General features: G+C 41.1%; 2 protein-coding genes across 2 annotated transcripts in view; both read right to left on the bottom strand.

The window, feature by feature from the left end:
* Positions 1–5,967, bottom strand: part of PPP1R36 (protein phosphatase 1 regulatory subunit 36) — a 30,547-nt gene extending 24,580 nt beyond the window's left edge. The window contains exons 1-2 of the mRNA XM_063088420.1: positions 5,896–5,967; positions 4,992–5,056 (exon numbers count right to left, since the gene is read on the bottom strand). Of these exons, the coding sequence (XP_062944490.1) occupies positions 4,992–5,056; positions 5,896–5,967 (137 nt within the window). The remainder of the gene's footprint in view (positions 1–4,991; positions 5,057–5,895) is intronic.
* Positions 5,968–11,329: 5,362 nt separating this feature from the next.
* HSPA2 (heat shock protein family A (Hsp70) member 2) lies at positions 11,330–13,862 on the bottom strand. Its single transcript, XM_063088984.1, has one exon. It carries the CDS (start codon positions 13,725–13,727, stop codon positions 11,805–11,807), a length of 1,923 nt encoding a protein of 640 aa, XP_062945054.1. The 5' UTR covers positions 13,728–13,862; the 3' UTR covers positions 11,330–11,804.
* Between the last annotated feature and the right edge of the window lie 6,205 nt (positions 13,863–20,067).

Genomic DNA, 20,067 nt, shown 5'->3' with positions numbered 1-20,067 from the left:
TTGGGTATTTATGAGGGAGGCTGTGCTAAAATACTGGGGGTGGGGATGGGCAAGATAAAGGAAATGGAAGGATACCAAATGTTGATAGTAGCTACCTCTAAAGAGGGGTGGGGGATCAGATGGGGAAGAGTGGTGAGATGGAGGTAAGAGATCTGTATTCCACATTCGTATATTTCTGCAGTATTTGAATTTTTTACAATAAGAATGTATTGATTCATTACCTCCATAATTAAAAAAAGAAAAGCAAAAAAAGCTGTTAGAGATATATAGGAAGAAATACTATGTGGCTGGGTACCTTGTATTGACAGATCATTTAGATAGCCTCTAACAAAATGCTCAAATCCCCCAAACATTCAGATATTTTCTAATGGCTCTTTGGAGCCCATTCTGTTTGCTGGATGTCCAATGCACAGACTTTTACCTCTTGTAATAATCTAATAATCTTAACACAGCCATCCTAAACAAGAATACAAAGTTGTCTTAAGGTTATTCCTTGGACCACCACAGTGTTTTGGCCACTTACAAGCATTGGCCATTACTTTCCTAACATGCTAAAGAAGTCTCAGGTCTTCCCGCTCTCTGCAGGGTTTCTCTTCTCAAGAAGATGAGAAAAGACAGAAACACCCGATCTAAGTTAATGTCAAAGGAAACTGCGTCTCCCACCCTTTTCTCAGTTCCATCCCTATAATTCAAAGTTTCTTTCTATACTAGTTTGCCTGAGATGCTTTGAGATGAGAAAGCCTTTAAATAAGGAATTTGAAAGGATACATTTGGGACTACCTAATAGATCAGGTCTATGAACTAAGTTGAGTGAACCTGGAGTTATAAAATCATAGAATTTTGGGGTTAGAGAACATCTAATAGGTCATTGAGTATAAGGTTGTCATTTTACTGATGAAGAACTAAGGCTTGGAGAGGCTGACCCACGTCCCAGTGGTTGAAATTGGTGGTGGGCAGTGCCTGCCCTTAGCCAATAGTCTGGCATTTACTGCCAAACTTCTAGACCTTATTCCCTGATCTCTGGACATGCCTTCTCTACTTCATGCTTGTTTGAGTGGTTTTCACTTGACTGAAGGCATTCTCTAGCTCAGCTGGGAAGACGGCTTTCACTCTGTCAGTGCCTTGCCATAGCTTTAAAGATAACCTATGCTCATAGTGCATTTGGAATCACTAAGAAGCAACATTAGTAATAATTGAAAATTGTTGATGACTGGATAAGGAAATTGTGGTATATATACACAATGGAATACTACTCAGCTATAAAAAAGAATGAAATTCTACCATTTGCGACAACCTGAATGAGCCTAGAGAAAATTATCCTAAGTGAAACAACCCAGGTACAGAAAGAAAAATACTGCATGTTCTCACTCATAACTGGGAGCTGAATCCATAAATAAACTAATGAACAATAAAGAGAGACACAGAGAGAAAGAAAGAAACAACAACCACAGTAACATGTTGAACTTTTAGAAAACTTAGAGGTGGGAAAGGGAGGAGAGGGAGAGGATGAGGGGGCTAATGAGGAATTGGTCATTGGACACAAAGAATGATTGCATATTGTCATGAAGAATAAGCTAACTGTACTGATCTAACCACCACACATTCCACAAAATTACTGAAAGTCAATGTTGTACCCGTGTATGTACAATAAAAAAAAAAAAAGAAAGAAAATTGTCGTTTTAACTGCACCTCTGATGGTTTCCAAACCACAGTCTGGGCAACTTTCTACCCTCCTACAGTCTCCAGTCTTTCCCTCAATCTGGCAACCCATTTAGAATCTGGTCCTTTCACAGACAGCATTTTGTTGATGTGCTTTCCTAATGACAACCTATCATGCCATTCCCCTTTGCCCTGAAATAAACAAGAAAAAAATTCATGTTTTCCCTCTAGAACTCATCATTTAAATGTAAAGGGCTGGACTACTCTTGGCTTCCACACAATTTAGAGCTCTTCAGTGGTTATCAGAGAGTCTTCTCTTAGGCCAAGATGAAACTTTGGAGTTTCTAGATATATAGCGTTTCCTTGGCTTTATGTCCTCAGGGGAGTCTCTGGCACTATGTCAGAGAGAAAAGCATGCCTGGTGGGCCAACCTAGATGTAACCTGTGAATAAAGGCATTCTATCTTTAAAAATAAGAAAGAAGTGGGCGTGCAAGCTGACGAACTATGCTGAACCCTCATTCACTACTCACAAAGCATTATTATTTCATTGTATAGACAAGAGAACTAAGAATTATCCAGGCTAAGTAACTTGACGAACAATAACCACCTGGCAAGTGGCAGAGGTAGGATTTAACCCAGGTCTCCCTTCAAACCATTCTCCACTGTCTTCCTTAACTTCTGATGGCAATGGGTTATCAGAACTTATTAACATTAGTGTCACTAAAGTTGGTATACAACCTCCACTGCTAAATTTGACTGGCTTAAAAAAAAAAACAAAAACATAATAGGTATCTTTCCCTGCCCATTACTCTGCCCATTTCTTGCATAGAGGTTATGGGTATCATGTTGTATTCTAATACAGTTATCCCCCTCAGGGTATGATGCGCAAAGGTAAGGCAAGACTCACCTTAATAGGGAGCCCTAGCTCCTACCCTTCCTGAAGGGTAAGGTTTCCTGTGCCATTCACCCAGAAAAGATGCCAGGAACTGCAAGCTGGTGAAGGTGAAAGGGAATCACCTTCTCTTAATCTGAACCTGAGAATACCTGGAAGTCTATGGACTCCTCTTGGCTGTGGCTGTAAAAATTGGCCTACCTGATGTGGAGGAAGACTAAAACCCTGAAAGAACTTTCAGGGTCTTAAGTTGATGGGATAGAACTTGAATGCCTCTCAGATCAAGCTGTTACTTTGCAAACCAGATTATCTGGATTCATGACACTCCATTTCCCTTCCCTCTCTTTGGCAGCAATTGCTTGGTCTCTTTCAAAAGCTCCTTTTAGAAGGCATGTTCCTTAAATGAGGGCCTTTCTCAGAGTTCCATCTGGTTGTTGTTCTCGTTTCCTCTGAGTAATTTCATCTACTTGACTAATACCAATAAGTCACAAATTTATATTTAAGGCTCAGATCTTTCTGCAGACTTATAAACTGACACCTCTACGTGCTGGACACCTTCACTTGGGCATCCTACAGGTACCTCAAACTCGGTACATACCTGTATTCCCTTCTCCCGTTTCCCCCATCTCAGCAAATGGGAACCACCATCCATCCAGGTGTCCAAGCCAGAAAATGGTGTCATCCTTGATTCCTCCACCTCCCTTAGCCCTCACGGCCCACTAATCACTAAGTTCTTTAATATCTCTTGTATCTGTCTACTTTCTTTCTCTTTCCAATGCTACCACCTTAATTTTAGCAACTATTAACTGTCAACTGAATTTGTGCAATTGCTTTTTATCTGATTCTCCTTGCCTCCAGTCTTGTCTCCCTCCAAACTATTTTCCATGCTTCAGCTGGTCATTTTTTTAAAGATGCAGTTCTAATCACAGCTTACACAGCTCCACCACAAAAGAGAAATCAAATCAAGCCTGAGAGACATATCCATGTAACCTTGTTATAGCAACCTTGAACACGTCACTGGTTTTCTTTTTATTCTGTACACAGAAGGACAATCCCAGCCACTCAATCACCCATCAGACACCTAGGAGTCAACCTAGACACCTACTTCTCCCTCTCCCTTCACATCCAGGCACCACCACTTTACCATTCTATCTGAACATCCTGTCAATTCCAGCTCTTCTTTTTTTTTTTTTTTTTTTTTTTGTGACCAGTAAGGGGATCGTAACCCTTGGCTTGGTGTCGTCTGCACCGCACTCAGCCAGTGAGTGCACCGGCCATCCCTATATAGGATCCGAACCCACGGCCTCCGCGCTCCCAGCGCCACACTCTCCTGAGTGAGCCACAGGGTCGGCCTTCCAGCTCTTATTTCTTAGTCCTTCCTCCTCCTCTGTTTTTACCAACATAGAGTTAATTCTGACTCTCACTTGTATAATTATCTGTAATCCTCCTACGAGCCTTCAAATTGGTACCCTTCCTGTAGTCCTCCTCTGCTTGAATCGAGCTGGTTTACTGAATATGCTCAATAAATATTTGTTGAGCACCTACTTTGTGAAGTTCTGTAGATGGCTCCAGGGACATGAAGATGAGTAAGACAATTCCTGACATTGAGGGGCTGATGGTCTAGTTGAGGGAGACAGTGTATACAATGCAAAGGGCTTTGGCATCAGACAAATCTTGGTTCAAACTGTCAGTTCTGCTTCTTCCTGGCTATATAACTTTGGTTCAGTTGTTTAATCTACCTGAGCTTTGTTTCTTCCTCTATAAAATGAGGATATTACTGCTCACTTTCCACAGCTGTTGTAAGAATTAGAAAAATATGCAAATGTCTGGCACATAATAGGTGCACAATAGAGAGCAGATAGTATTATTAATTCAAGTATACACTTTTAATAGTCAGCACTTTCTCAATGGAGAATAAAATTAGTTTTTTCTAATCTAATAATTCCACCTTGTAAAATTTACCATCTATTGCAGCAGGTGTAATATGGTCCCATTAATGTAAAACTGTGTTTCTATAATTCAAAAAGGCAATTTTATACAGTAGTTAAGAACATAGACTCTGAGTCAAACAGAACTATATTTAAATCACTTCAGTCACCTGTGAGCTGTGTGATTGGGCCAAATCATTTAGTTTTCCTCAAATCACTTAACCCTTTGAAACAGTTTCTTCCTTCTAAACTGGATTAACATGCAGCTGTTTCAAAGGGTTGGCAACTGATTACCATAGGGTCTGGTACATAGGAAGCAGCTGATAAGTGTTAACAGAAAGTGAGGTCTGAAAGGCTGTTCACCAAAATAGTTATCTCCAGATGGTGGGATTTCAGTGGGTATTTAGTTTATTCTTTAAACTCTTCTGAATTGCTTTAATCTTTTTTTTTTTAACCCCAAACCTATGTAGTTTTTATAAAAAAAAATCTAAAGAAGTTTTGTTAAAATTACCTTCTGAATTCAAGAGTTCTGGTTTCATCTTTCCAGTACCACATCCCTAATTGTAATCCCAATTGCTGTAAAATGAAATGATTGCAGCAAAAACAATTAAAAGTTCAATTTACAATCCACATGTTCCAATAAATCTTAAACAATAATTCCCACCAGTCACTCTTTAACTCTCTCCATTCAATAAAGATGTAGAATCTTAAAGTGTCTGAGTTGCAGCCAGGATTTTATCCTTCTTGATTGTTTCTAGGTGTGGAAGGAAGGAAAGAAGAAAAGGAGGGGAAGAGAAGGGGGAAATGGAGGAAGGAAACTCAACGTACCTCAAGGCTGATCATAGCAATTTACCGATTATTTGGAATTCCGACGACCACAAATTGATGCCAGGGCAGCCAGTCTTTCAGCTGAGTTAGACACGCACAACAGGAGAAGCTTGCTCTAACAGTGAGCCCGCCCTTCAGTGGCAGTCAGCAGAACACGTGCACCCTTTTGACGTAGTGGTGGATAGCAACCACCAGCCTTTCATCTCTTGGATCCTAACCAGAGCAGGACTGCTTCCAAACCCACAGCACAGCCATTTATTTTGCAACCAACCAATTAGGGGTGGTGAGGTGGGATTTCATAAATATCTAAACATCTGCTTAAGGAGCGAGAATTCAATGCTGACCTTTTACCGGATACACCTCTGTACTTTTGTTTTTATAGGCAAATATGCCCACATCTCTTTGAGAACCGCTGGCCCACGGCAAAGGCTGCGACCCGCCTCTGGAGGTGGGCGAGGGGCATAGCAAAGGGAAACGAGGGTGTCCGGGCCGCATCACGAAACCATTGGGCCTGCCCCCGCCGCCCGGAGGCAGCAGGACCCGCCTCCCACCGGCCCCCGGAGTGGGGCGACCAAGGCTGCACTCACATCCATCCCCGAAGGCGCCTGAAGGTCCAACCGCCTCCTTCTCCTCGAATAAAACTCGGGCGCCCGGAACATGGCCTCACCCGGGCAACCGCACCGCGTCGCTAGGCTACCGCCGACCACGGCAGAAGGCACCGGCGGGGGCGGGGGCGGGGGCGGGGACCGGGACCCTGTTTCCGCCGTGGACCGCGCGGGCGGCGGTCAGACCCCGGGCTTCTCTCGGGATCCCTGGTGCCCGGTGCACCTTCTTACAACCTTCGCTGTGGCAGCTTTCTGGCTTAATCACAGTAAGGCCGCCCAAGGCTTAATTCTTTAATGCATTCCAACAGTGAAGTAAACCACTTTACTGTTTCATTGCGATAACTAGATTCAGTCCTACATGGAAGATCCATTTGTCCAAACTTTAATGGTTAGCACTATTCAGTTTAGATGATAAGGTTGGAGCAAGGTTGATTTTCGCGGGTTTAGGAGAAGAAGCAATGTAGTCTAGTGGAAGAGAGCATGGGCACCGAAATAAGGTTTCCAAAACAGTTCTGCTGCTTAACTAGGGCAAGACAACTCTGACCCTGCTTCTGAAAATACCCAAATCAGGGGTTATGAGGACTTTTTAAGGAGTAATGTGTATAAAAGCAGCAGTGTTATTTTTTTTCTTTTTGGCAGCTGGCGGGTGTGGGGATCCGAACCCTTGACCTCAGTGTTATAACACCTCCTCTAATCAAATGAGCTAACCGACCGAACTACACCAGTCTTAATTAAGTACTCAAAATTATTGTTGTTCAAAACAGAGAAACTTGCTTTTTGTCAATGGGTATTCAATTGATATTTTTACATGTTTTAAATCATATGTCTTATAATTCTTGCTACTGAGTTGATATTCAGATTCTGGTTGATATTTTTTTCCTTCCAACACTGATATAAACAATGCTAGATGATGATGCAATATGATTGGAAATGCCTAATATATATTTTGCGTTTGTCTCTCCACAGTTTAATTAGCATAAGAAATGTCAATAAATAGTGATTAAATGAGGGTGCTTTAAAAAGTTCGTGGAAAAATTAAATTTAAAGATACTACGAATCTTTCCATAAACTTTTTGAAGTCCTCGTATACCCCCATAAACGTTAAAATTATGGCAATAAACATCCCACTGCTTCCCCTACCCCTACCCTCCCAGTCTTACTTGGTAACAAACACTGGTTACAAGGGTATAAAATTGTAATTGTCCAGGTTCATGTTCTACTCAATTGAGTCGGTTCTGGTAGCTGTTCAGGTGGACTCAGATTTATGGGACCCACCCATAAGCTGTCAGTGCTGGTTTGAAGCTGTGCACAAAGCTGGTTTGAAGCTACTAGAAGATGACTTGCTTGAAAAGTGAGAATATCCCAAATGCCAAGAGCTTTTCACCAAGCAGTGTATATAACTTGAGGTGGGGAGGAGAGGGTAATAATGAGGTGAAGCTCCAGAAAAGACAAAGATTAGTTCTCGTATTGAAAACTCAAAACAATATCTACTTAAATATTACAGAACAAGTTATTTCACATGTGCTAGAGGGGCATAATATTTAAAGGAAAACTTTCAGTGACTCTGAAGGGACCATCTTATACTTTTCTGTCACCTTACACTAACAAAAGGAGAAAGGAAAGATTGTTTTTATAGCTCTAAATCATTTATTCTAAAAAGTAACCCACTCATTTCCTAGGCTAGATTTTTCACCAATTAGGTTTACTTTTAAATGACATTAGAAACTCACAACCTAAACCGGGAATATAATTTTTACCTTTAAAGAAAAAAAAATTCATATCATAAAGTAACTTTGGATAAAGATATCTTCTAAATATTTAATAATTCCAAGTGTCCTGTGAGGGAAGTTTTTTTTTTTTTTTTTGTGCCTAATTAAGAGAAACTCTTCAAGGTCATATACCTATCTAACAGCATATAACATAGAACTAAGTTGTTTGTCTTGGATTTTAGGCTCAAGACATTAACTAAATATAATGCATGCTTATACTATGAAAAAGTCATATAATGGACAGATTTTCAGAGTGTTCTAATTTTACCTAATAAAATGAACGCTCCATGAAAGAAAATGGCAATGCTAAATTTTGAATTAGCAACTCCATTTTTGGTTACTTATTTACTCAACCTTCAATTCACAAACAACCTAATCTACACTCAAAGGGTGGTGGAAAGGGCCTATAACTTCTTGATTTGTTCTAAGGGAAAAACATTTCAACATTAAGTACCACCCTATTAAACTTCAGAAATGCATATACCCTAAAATATTTCCATTCCAAGAGCTACAACAAAAATAAATACTTACCTCTTTCTCTGAAAATTATTTTTCTACAAGGAATGAAGTTCTGTATCTAATTTCTAATTCTGTTTCCAATTCAATCAAAACATTTACTCAAACCTATTTATACATTACACAGAAACAACTGAATATTCTTGTTTCTTAATTTAAACATATGAGAGTACTTCAAAAAGTTCATGGAAAAAGATGGAATTACAAGATAATACTAATCTGTCCATGAACTTTTTGAAGATCCCTCAATACATTCCCTTTGGCAATTGTCTTGTGACACATGGATGTGAGATTTTAAAACTTCAATTCCAGTGTTCAGAAACAAGGGTAGTATGCCTCACAACACAATTTTTATAAACTACATTGAACTTAAAGTAGAAATGTCTTATGTACCCACTATTGAAACTTCATAAAAAACAGATCTTTTGATTTGATCTAGAGAACCAGGTTGTCTTTCTGTTTCAAATTATACATTAGTAAGTAAAGAAATTTTCATTAAGTCTCTGACATATTGAATGGGTAATCTATTAAATATCCTATTATATATATCAAGTTTAAAGATGTAAATATTAATATTTCCTAATGTACAAGTTTTAATGCATTTCCATTAAACACATCAATACTATAAAAAATTTAAAGTGAGCTCATATTGAAATTTCATACATCTTATATACTGTAAACAACCTGTTATGCCTTATTTTGACAGGTGTCTCAATTGCCCCAAAACAGGGACAACTATGTTAATCAGACATTCAGATAAGAATTTAAATGCCTGCTGAGAAATGTACTTTTTCAATTCCTTAACATTCTATCCCACTTTTTTTAGTCAACCACTAGTTCCAAGCATAACTCACTACTTTCAAGTGATGCTTAATTATTCCTTAAACTGTAATTTAGCCCGGTCCTAACATCAAAGTACTTTTTCCACTGTTATTTGACTCTGGCTGATCTAACATCTGCTAAGCAGTTCCCGGGGAGTTATCAGTTACGAGTTTCACCTGAGCCCTCAAATGGCTACTTTAGTGGCTTTACCTTAATAATATTCACATCTAGATAAATTTGAGAAGACAGAATTAAATAAAAAACACTCAAGAAGGGTAGAGTTTTACAAATTACTTTTCAAAATAACAGAAAATGAAGTATCTGTATAGATTGAGGTCAGGGGCCGGCCTGTGGCTCACTCGGGAGAGTGCGGTGCTGATAACACCAAGGCCACGGGTTCGGATCCCATATAGGGATGGCCAGTTAGCTCACTGGGTGAGCGTGGTGCTGACAACACCAAGACAAGGGTTAAGATCCCCTTACCAGTCATCTTTAAAAAAAAAAAAAAAAGAAAGAAAAGATAGATTGAGGTCAGTGTTACAGCAAGTTACCAGAGGTCATTTTCTAATACTTTGGAAACTAATCTCAAGTGAGGTCCAAAATGAGTCATACTAACACCAAATTGCACTTAAAATGCAATTACATTTTGAAGTTAGAGCAAGGGACAAACACTTGCAACAAATAAAGGACTAATAAAAGGGTAATAGAGGGGGCTGGTCCTTGGCTCACTTAGGAGAGTGTGGTGCTGATAACACCAAGGCCACGGGATCGGGATCGGATCCCTATATAGGAATGGCCGGTTAGCTCACTTGGGAGAGTGTGGTGCTGACAATACCAAGTCAAGGGTTAAGATCCCCTTAACAGTCATCTTTAAAAAAAAAAAAAAAAATCACTCTAAAGTTACAATTCACCTGATTCTATCAGTACCAAGGTAGCTTGTCAAACATTTGTGCAATGCTACCTGTAGTCCATGAAATGCCCTTATATGCTCCTTGCTGAAAACTTTCCACCAACATTTTTTTACTTTGAAGCGATTTCTTAATTGCCTATTTTATCTCCCTCCCCCAAACCAAGTGAAATTGGCTAAAAAAAAAAAAAAAAAAATCTTATTTGTACATAAGGGTCAATTCCTGTGTGAGAGGGTTATTACCAAAGCTCACTATTCTAAGGCTAACTTGTTCTCTAGTTTTTAAATAATTACTCATAGTATTACTTCAAAAATTAATCTCTTTTCATGATGCAGAAGAGTCCACGACTAAATTGAAAATATAGCTTCTATAATTCACTGTTCTCTTAAGAACATGAGGCAAATCTATATAATTTGGAAAGAGATACCAAAATGTCTGTGTGCAAAGAAAATATTGGGTTAACTATCCATTTTCCAATCACTTTTACTAAACTTCTTCCAAGTTCCCCTTAAAGAGAATATATCAGACCAAAGAAGTGCCATTCCACTAAAAAATATAAATGAACCTCTTTTATTAAAGTGTAAGCCCAGGATAGTGGATCTTCAAAGGGCTGCAATATTCCTTTCTGTAAAAATCTCAAATTGGGTATACAGGAAAATGGGCAAGTTGTGCATTAACAAAATACAGGACTATCTTACAGTTTGCCTTTTAAAAAATAAATCTATTGTAATGACTTAAGGCAGGTATTGAAAAAGTATTATGATCCTCAAAATCAGAAAAAAAATCCATTATCTTCCCCTACTCCCCCTACTACTCCCCCACCAAGTAATTATAACTGCTGGAAACACGTTCTCATTGAACCTGCCCATAAGCTCAGAAGTTGAGGTGCTTTGCTAGAAATTTAAAGTTAAAACAAGTTTGACCAAATTTGGACTCAATATTTAATTGCTTTAAAGCTTGCCTGCTGGTTCTTGTTTCAGGCACCCATGTCACATAAAGCGACTTGTTTCTATACTATCTCTGGCTATTATGAGAAGACAACTCTTACTCCAGCTTTTGTTACTTTAGAGAAAGAATCATTTTATACTTAACCCCAGAATATAACTCTTACATTCCTGGAATACTCAAGTCGATTTTCACTTGAACACTTAAGTCAAATCTTAGGAGTTCAGATACATTAGAAGACCCCAGTCAGGTTTCTGTATTAAAGGGAGGTCGGGGAGAGTTTACCCAGATTCTTCTCCCCTTAAATTGTTGGGTAATTCAAGACAGGAACCTCATCTGAGAATTAGACAAGATTAGGTTAGATAAATTTCACGTTGTACTACTATCTTAAAGACCAACATGGAGGAAAAATTGAAAACTCTAAGACAGTAATTTTGAGATCAATTTCAGCTTTACTTTAAATTTGCAGTTATGCATTTGTTTGTAAAAAGTATACCTGTCCTTAACATTACTGCAGTGTTCACTATAGTCTTAAAGTAGTACATAAAAATAAACAATTCAAACTTCTATATATCTTATTGTTAGCAAACTTCCAAAGGACAGGTGTGCAAACTTCAGGTTTCCCATCTCAAACAAATCTCCATGCACAAACTAAGTTAACCAAAAATGCTCGTCAGCAAACACGCAAAATGCATTAAAGATAAACCTCAAAGAATGTTTTTAAAAATCAAACTTTAGAACTAACGTTTTATAATTAAACTAAGTTATTGCACCTTTCTTTTCATATGCATACACCGGGCTAAAGATTTCCAACAACAGATCTCCTACTTGGCACAAGGCCATTTCAAAGAAGAAACAAAAACAAAAGTGGGGAAAAAGAAAAGGAGAGAAAGAGAAAGGAAAAAAGGTTTACGCTGACTCGAGTGCAACCTTAGTCCACTTCCTCGATGGTCGGTCCCCCGGAGGCTCCAGAACCACCGCCGCCGCCGCCGCCGCCGCGAGGACTGCCTTGGTAAAGTTTGCTGATGATGGGGTTGCACACTCTTTCGAGCTCTTTCTGCTTGTGTTCATACTCGTCTTTTTCTGCCATCTGGTTTCGGTCGAGCCAGTTGATCACCTCCTGACACTTGTCGATGATCTTGTTTTTGTCCTGCTCGCTAATCTTGCCCCTCAGTTTCTCATCTTCCACTGTCTGCTTGATGTTGTAGGTATACGACTCCACCGCATTTTTGGCCGCGACCCGGTCGCGATTAGCCTCATCTTCAGACTTGTACCGCTCCGCCTCCTGCACCATCCGGTCAATGTCATCCTTGCTCAGACGACCCTTGTCGTTGGTGATGGTGATTTTGTTTTCCTTACCGGTGCTCTTGTCGGCGGCGGTGACGTTAAGGATGCCATTGGCGTCGATGTCGAAGGTGACCTCGATCTGGGGGACCCCACGGGGCGCCGGGGGAATCCCGGTCAGGTCAAACTTGCCCAGCAGGTTATTGTCCTTGGTCATGGCCCGTTCGCCCTCGTACACCTGCACCAGCACGCTGCTCTGGTTGTCTGAGTAGGTGGTGAAGGTCTGCGTCTGCTTGGTAGGGATCGTGGTGTTTCTCTTGATGAGTGGGGTCATAACGCCGCCAGCCGTCTCGATGCCCAGCGACAAGGGGGTCACGTCGAGTAGAAGCAGGTCCTGCACGTTCTCTGACTTGTCCCCGATGAGGATGGCCGCCTGCACTGCGGCGCCATAGGCCACCGCCTCGTCGGGGTTGATGCTCTTGTTCAGCTCCTTGCCGTTGAAGAAATCCTGCAGCAGCTTCTGGATCTTGGGGATGCGGGTGGAGCCACCCACCAGCACGATCTCCTGGATCTGGCCCTTATCCAGCTTGGCGTCGCGCAGCGCCTTCTCCACCGGCTCCAGGGTCCCGCGGAAGAGGTCGGCGTTGAGCTCCTCGAAGCGGGCGCGGGTGATGGACGTGTAGAAGTCCATACCCTCATAGAGCGAGTCGATCTCGATGCTGGCCTGCGTGGACGAGCTCAAAGTGCGCTTGGCGCGCTCGCAGGCCGTGCGCAGCCGTCGCACTGCACGCTTGTTAGGCCCAATGTCCTTCTTGTGCTTGCGCTTGAACTCCTCCGCCAGGTGGCTCACCATGCGGTTGTCGAAGTCCTCGCCGCCCAGGTGCGTGTCGCCGGCTGTGGACTTCACCTCGAATATGCCGTCCTCGATGGTCAGGATGGACACGTCGAAGGTGCCGCCGCCCAGGTCAAAGATAAGGACGTTCTTCTCGCCGCCCGCGCAGCCCTTCTTGTCCAGGCCGTAGGCAATGGCCGCCGCCGTGGGCTCGTTGATGATACGCAGCACGTTGAGGCCGGTGATAGTACCTGCGTCCTTGGTGGCCTGGCGCTGCGAGTCGTTGAAGTAGGCCGGGACGGTGATGACCGCGCTCTGCACCTTGCCCCCCAGGTAGGCTTCCGCAATCTCCTTCATCTTAGTGAGGACCATGGAGGAGATCTCCTCCGGGAAGAAAGTCTTGGTCTCCCCCTTGTACTCCACCTGCACTTTGGGCTTGCCACCCTCGCTCACCACTCGGAACGGCCAGTGTTTCATGTCTGACTGCACCGTGGCGTCCTCGAACTTCCGTCCAATCAGCCTCTTGGCGTCGAAGATGGTGTTGGTGGGATTCATGGCCACCTGGTTCTTGGCGGCGTCGCCGATGAGGCGCTCGGTGTCGGTGAAGGCCACGTAACTGGGGGTGGTGCGGTTGCCCTGGTCGTTGGCGATGATCTCCACCTTGCCGTGTTGGAAGACCCCCACGCACGAGTAGGTCGTGCCCAGGTCGATGCCAATAGCTGGGCCGCGGGCAGACATACTGACTGAAAGACAGGCAAGCGACACTAAGACGAGAAAAGCAGAAAAAGAAAATCCGTGGCGTCAACTAACGGTCGCCTCGCACCTGACACAGCAAGTTCGACCACCGTCTGCCCACTTCCTCCAACCGGTTCCCGGCTCTTATAACCGCCTCCTGCCGCCTTCTGGAAACTCCCGGAGCCAATCCGCTCCCGGGACCGCCCACACAAACTCTTCTGGCACCGCCACAGGCTTGCCTGGGTCGGAGTGAGCGGTCCGTGGCCCAACAGATTTCAAGTTGGGCGAGAGGCGGGTCCCGGGTCCGCACTAGGAGACCGAGGGGCGGCCGTTATGCAAACGAGGCTCCTCCTAGATTCCCCGCAGTCGGGCCTCTGTGCCTCGCGCGCCGCCTGCTGGTCCGGGACGTTAGGCTCGCGCCTCACGGCCAGGTGTACGCTTTTTCGAGACCTTTGCCTTTCTTAAGGCGTGATTCGTCAACGTCTGTCGGATTGGCAGGGCACGCGACCAATGAACAGCGCGGACTCCCAAGTGGGGGTGGGGAAGGAAAAGATGGGGCGTGGCGCAGAGAGGAGGAGGGCAAGGGGACGCGGGTGAGGGGAACCTCTTAAGTTACTGGCTCAGTTCTTAAGACTTTCAATGCGGTTCAACGCCTGCTGTCTCCACTAACTCAGCACGCAGGGGCGGGGGAATTTCTTGTGAGTTGGTTGCCCCGAGAACAGACGGCCGGAACTGGATTTTTTCTTCCGTCCGCGCTGAGGGGACCCGGTGTTAGCTTGGCTGGGGCATGAGAGCTGCTGCTTTGGGCGGGGACAAAAAGAAATAAAATGACGTGCTTTTGGCGGGCGGCCTTCTGTAATTTTACACCGCGTGCTTCGCAGCGTCTCAGTGGGTGTGAGCGCTACAGAAAAACCGCATGGCGGACGGGGGACACCTGAGCCCCGGGAGAGGCCGAGCGTTTTCCCGCGCCGCGCGCGGGGAGGCTCCCGGGATGGGGATTTGGGAGTGGCCGCAGCTTGTCCTCCCAGGAGCCTACACTTAAACTCTGTCTACCTCACTTCTCCTTTTTCCTGCTTGTCCTGCTGCTGCTTGTTGTTTGGTGGCGGGTACAGGGTTCGAACCAGCCCTCTGCTGCTTTAAACTTATTGGTTTCGTCTCTCAGTTCTCGACGCTGCTTTCCTTATTTTCAGTTTCAAGTGCTTTAATCGCCGCTTTCAGCTGTTGACGGGAAAATCTGTAGATCAATGAAAACCCGCGTGTTGAAGCACCGTAATAACCCAGGCTCGCTCCCCGCACGATCCCCTCGCCCCCGGCGTGCCACACGCGATCGTGTTTGTGACCTAGTCCTGTTTGTGATGGAGCTCGACAGAACGAGATCATTATCTGTAGCTGTGCTGAAGTTAGGCTGGAGGCATCCAACTTCAGTGAGAGAAGGTAGATGAAAAGGAGCGCAAGCCGTTCTCCCATGTTTAACGGGAATAAGAGAAGAGGTCTGGAAAGTACTATGTGACACCAGGGAATAGGAGGTAGAAGAAGCAGGCTCCTATTAATGGGCTCCTGGAGGAAGACAAGAACCTGTAACAAAGGCAGCAATAACGTCACATCATGGGGGAAGCTGGGGACAGTCGTTCAGCCAACAAGCTTCAACAGGTACCAACTGTGAGAGTAGAAAGAAAGGTGAAATGGTCTGTCCTTAAGGGCCCGTCCGTTGTTCACTTGGGACAGAGTGGTGCGGATAACACCAAGGCCACGGGTTCGGATCCCATATAGGGATGGCCGGTTAGCTCACTCGGGAGAGCGTGGTGCTGACAACACCAAGTCAAGGGTTAAGATCCCCTTACCGGTCATCTTTCAAAGAAGAAGAAGAAGAAAGAAATGGTCTGTCCTTAAGAAGTAGAGAGTCTAATAAAGAGGTGAACATAATGGCGGAAGGCAGGTGCTATGGGAACGCAGGGGAGGGGCACACCCAGGTTGAGGGAAAAGTGTGTTGGTGAGGGCTTTCTGGAAGAGATGACATGCTCGAGCCAGGTGCTGAAGTTTGCCGGCAAACAGGGTAAGAAAGCCATTGTTTACATAGGTTGTAGTATGGGCTGTGTCACCTGAAGGGGAAGGGTACAGGCAAGAAATAGTCTCTTCAGGTGGACAGGATACATTTTTGTGCCATGGTCTTTTTCGGAGACTACGGGAGGGGAGAACCATCCTTTGAAGCAGCTAGTAGTATGTAGCCCTTATAAAAGTTGTGTGAGACAGTGCTGGAGAAAAGGTTTTGTCTGAGAAACACGAAAGTTATCTGTGACCAGAAAGTGATGCTGACAGAATTACATAAAGTCAATCAATGAACATTTAAGGATCTCACCTAGTTGTGTATGGAATTTCCTTTTTTTTTTTTTTTTAAGATGACCGGTAAGGGGATCTTAACCCCTGACTTGGTGTTGTCAGCACCACGCTCAGCCAGTGAGCCAACCAGCCATCCCTATATAGGGATCCGAACCCGTGGCCTTGGTGTTATCCGCACCACACTCTCCCCTGTGAGCCACAGGCCAGCCCCTGGAATTTCCAGTTTTTAAAAACACATTTGCTAATAATTCGTTAATGTCATCGGTTAAATAGTCCTGGTTTTAACCACAATTCCCATTCTGTTTTCCATGAAGTTGAAGAAAACATTTTGAAAGAGGAAACCTTTTGAAAGAAAATATAAGGAAAACAAGGATAAAACCAAAACGTTTCTAATTGACGCTGTCATAAATTGTGTGTACAGATCTCCTGATTTTATCCTTGGAAATTCTTATCTTTTCTGTACTTGCTTTGTTTCGTTTTGTTATTTAATGAAAAGGGAGTTAGTGGGTTGGATAACAATATAAATTCTTTGTAGAACTGATGATATGTGATTTAGAGATAGGTTCCCAGTTCAACTAAAAGAACTGTGAGAAACACAAACTCTTCAGATCTCTTGTATTCAGTAAGTACCTCAAGCAAAGTAAGATTACAAAGAAGCAAGCAGGCCAGGGTTCTCTCACACAAACACTAAAATTAGAGCTTCAGAGGGGAGAGGCTCTTTTGCATAGTAACTATGTCCTATCTCTGTGTACAGTTCTTACAAACAAATCTTGCAATCTGTCCACCACATTCATCTTTTAACACAGCCTTCTGAAATCTCAGTAGCAATTATAGTTGTATTTTCATTAATTATTTATATATTTTTCTGCTCTAACGTTTCACCTAGTAAATTGATGTTTTATGTTTCATACTTTAAATGGCATTCTGAGCTTTTCCCAAAAAGACACAGTATTTGCATTTTGATTTTACATGAAAGAAAATTTTGCAGTCATAGAGATTTATCACATACTGACTGTTCTTGGAATTTTTACATTTTCCTTATTTGTATTGATTTTTTAAAAATTTTGTTTTCTCTTTAATGATGGTGGCTCAGAATTCATTTAAAAACATAGTCCATTAAAAGTGACCAAATTAGCAAACTTATGATCAAATAATATCCATCAGTGCCATCAATGGTGTGGCAAAACAAGTAAACACTATCAGTGGGAACATAAAGTAATACAATCTTTCCGGAGGGCAGTGTGACAATATTTTTTCTTTACCTCGAATATGATCATAACCTTCATTTAGTATTACTCTTTGTGGGATTTATCCAAAGGAAATACAGTAATGGAAAATGTAGGCAGTATTATGTTAACAACAATAAAAAGGAAATGGCTTAAATATTCAACAATAAGAGAATAATGACATAATGGTACATGCATATGATGAATTATTATACAGGCATAAAAATTGTTGACAAGATTTTTGACACAGGAACATGTTCTTGATATAATTAAGTCAAAAAAGAAGATACAAGACTTTGGTGTCTCATCCTATATGGAGGATAATCTTATATATATGTAAAATGCATCAAAATTGGTTATCTCTAGATGATAGGATTATTAGTAATTTTTCTAAGTTTCCTTATTGTATTTTTACAATTGATTTAAAAAACTTGACTGTTAACATTGAGTTGAAACAAAGTTCATTGGTCCTATTACGTACATAGAAATTACTACTGACTTTTAACAAGTGAAATTTGTTTGGTAAACTATAAATATGAAGGTATTTCAGAATATTTTTAAAATCTAAAGACTTCAGTTCCACAAAGATTAAATGGTAGAAAAAAACAAGAGCTTTAATATATGTCAAATCCTCTCTAATTAGTTTCTAGCACCCAGAGGAGTACCTGGAATGCAGGAGTAATTCACTAGCTCAGTGTTTATTAAAAGTGACCCGAGGAACATTATTTAACAAAAAAACTGAAAATAATTTCATTTTTTTCCTGCATAAGAGGAAGGTCCTTTGCCTACCTCTTATATTTCTATACTGAATGACACTGCAGAGACCAAAAGTTGAAACAAAATCACATCTTAAAAATATTTGTACTGGAAGTACAAAGGTTAATAAGATGAAGTCTAAAACTACGTGCATGGGTATTAAATCTACCCTAAGGAGACTGACTGAGCAAGAACAAATTATCACAGAATTAGTAGGGAAAAAAAAAAACTTGTGGATTTTCCTGGAACACTCTAAATCTCCATCCAGGCACAACCGTCATAAGGGTTGTGGACTGTTTTGAGAAGGCAATGTTAGCTTATAATTTGAGGACCTTTGAGGTAACTGGAGTTCAACTAATTGTTATATTTAAGATCTTTATACTACCATTTTATAATTCTTTCAAATCACCCTATCCTAAAATATTTCTCTAGTCACCTGTCACCACATGAAAAAAATCACCATTTGTTTCTTTGAGTCTTAAAAAACCCAGTCTGTAAATTACAGCTAAATTGTAGATACACAGTAGTCTGGGGTAGGACTCTACTACACCTGGTATGGAAGGGTAAGAGACCTGAACCTGGAGGAAGGATTTTCCAGAAGAGAAGTGAATATGTGACAACAACATACAAATTGTGCGTACTTCATTTTTCACTAACCATAAGGATGGACCCTTGTGGAATAGTCTGAAATGATCTGGAAGAAGTGAGACTGTCCTGTACTTGGATAATCAGACTCAATATGCCATTATTGTTAATAATTAAATTCCTAAACTGAAAATAAACAGAATGAATTGTACTGACAAAGAAGTTATTTCTCTGAGTAGTAAATTGTTATTTTGAGGAATGAATTAACCCTCTGAAAGAGCTAAATATGCCATCAGTGGATTTTTATAAATCTTTTTATATTATGAGGAAACTCAATTAATTTGTTGCTATCTATGTTTGCCAAGAGATAGTACTTTTCCAAGCATTCTCCTATAATGAAAGAAATCAGGATTTGGCAACAAAAATGTTAGCTAATTCTCTTTGTGCACTTCTTAAGCTACTCAGGAACACCATAATTAGCTATTCAGATACTTTATTATTGTAATATTAGAGGATGGGAGAAGTTGATAACTTTTCAGACTAATAATTTTGTAAAAGAGCCAGTTTGAAAAAAATACAGTATAAATAGATATACAGACAGTTTAACTTCTGAACATAGAGGAGGAAATTTTATTAGGTAAAAGCAATGGATTAAAAAAATAACAAAAGTATTTTATGTAATCCAGTAATTCCATTTTATACTAATATACAGAAAATAATCACATTATAGAATGTATATCATTTATTATTGTAACTTATTACATTTGTAGTTAGTACATTCAAAATTTAAGACATTCTTCTTTAGTAAATCTAATTCCACCAAATCAAAAATTATTTAAGTCATTACTATATTGATCTGGCATCTTTAACTATTGGTAATATTCTTTTATCTTTTTTGTTTTCTATTTATTTTTAGAAGTCTGCAGTTCTATATGCTACTTCCTGTTCCTAAGAGATTAACTCCTGTGTTTTATAGATTCTAACACTTCTCTAGACTTATTTATTTTTATTAAAGCAACTGAATTCATATGTATTTGAACTCTTTAGTGGATTTCTCTTCTCCCTTCTCCCCCCTGTACCAACTATCATATTGTAATTAACTCTTTGATTTTCACTTAGTCTAATTATTAGAATGAATATTCAAGTTATCCTACTTTATAGCTCGGGTCTTTAAATGACAACTCTTGCATATACTATTAAGTATACTTTAAGTTAAATCTCTGTGCAACTCCTTATTAAAATATTTGAAGAAATAGGCATAAAAGTAAAGTAAGCATTTCTGAAAATATATAACATGATACTGCACAAGAAACAAAATAATAATAAGGAATTGGGTACATAGTTAACGAAAAGTGAAACTACAGGTATATTCACAGGAAATAAAATGGTTATACGATTCATATAGTTAAGAAATGTGTATATATATAAAAGCATTTTTA

Source organism: Cynocephalus volans, chromosome 3 (genome assembly GCF_027409185.1).
Source record: "Cynocephalus volans isolate mCynVol1 chromosome 3, mCynVol1.pri, whole genome shotgun sequence".
NCBI lineage: Eukaryota > Metazoa > Chordata > Mammalia > Dermoptera > Cynocephalidae > Cynocephalus > Cynocephalus volans.
This window is presented reverse-complemented; position numbering and strand designations above follow the sequence as displayed.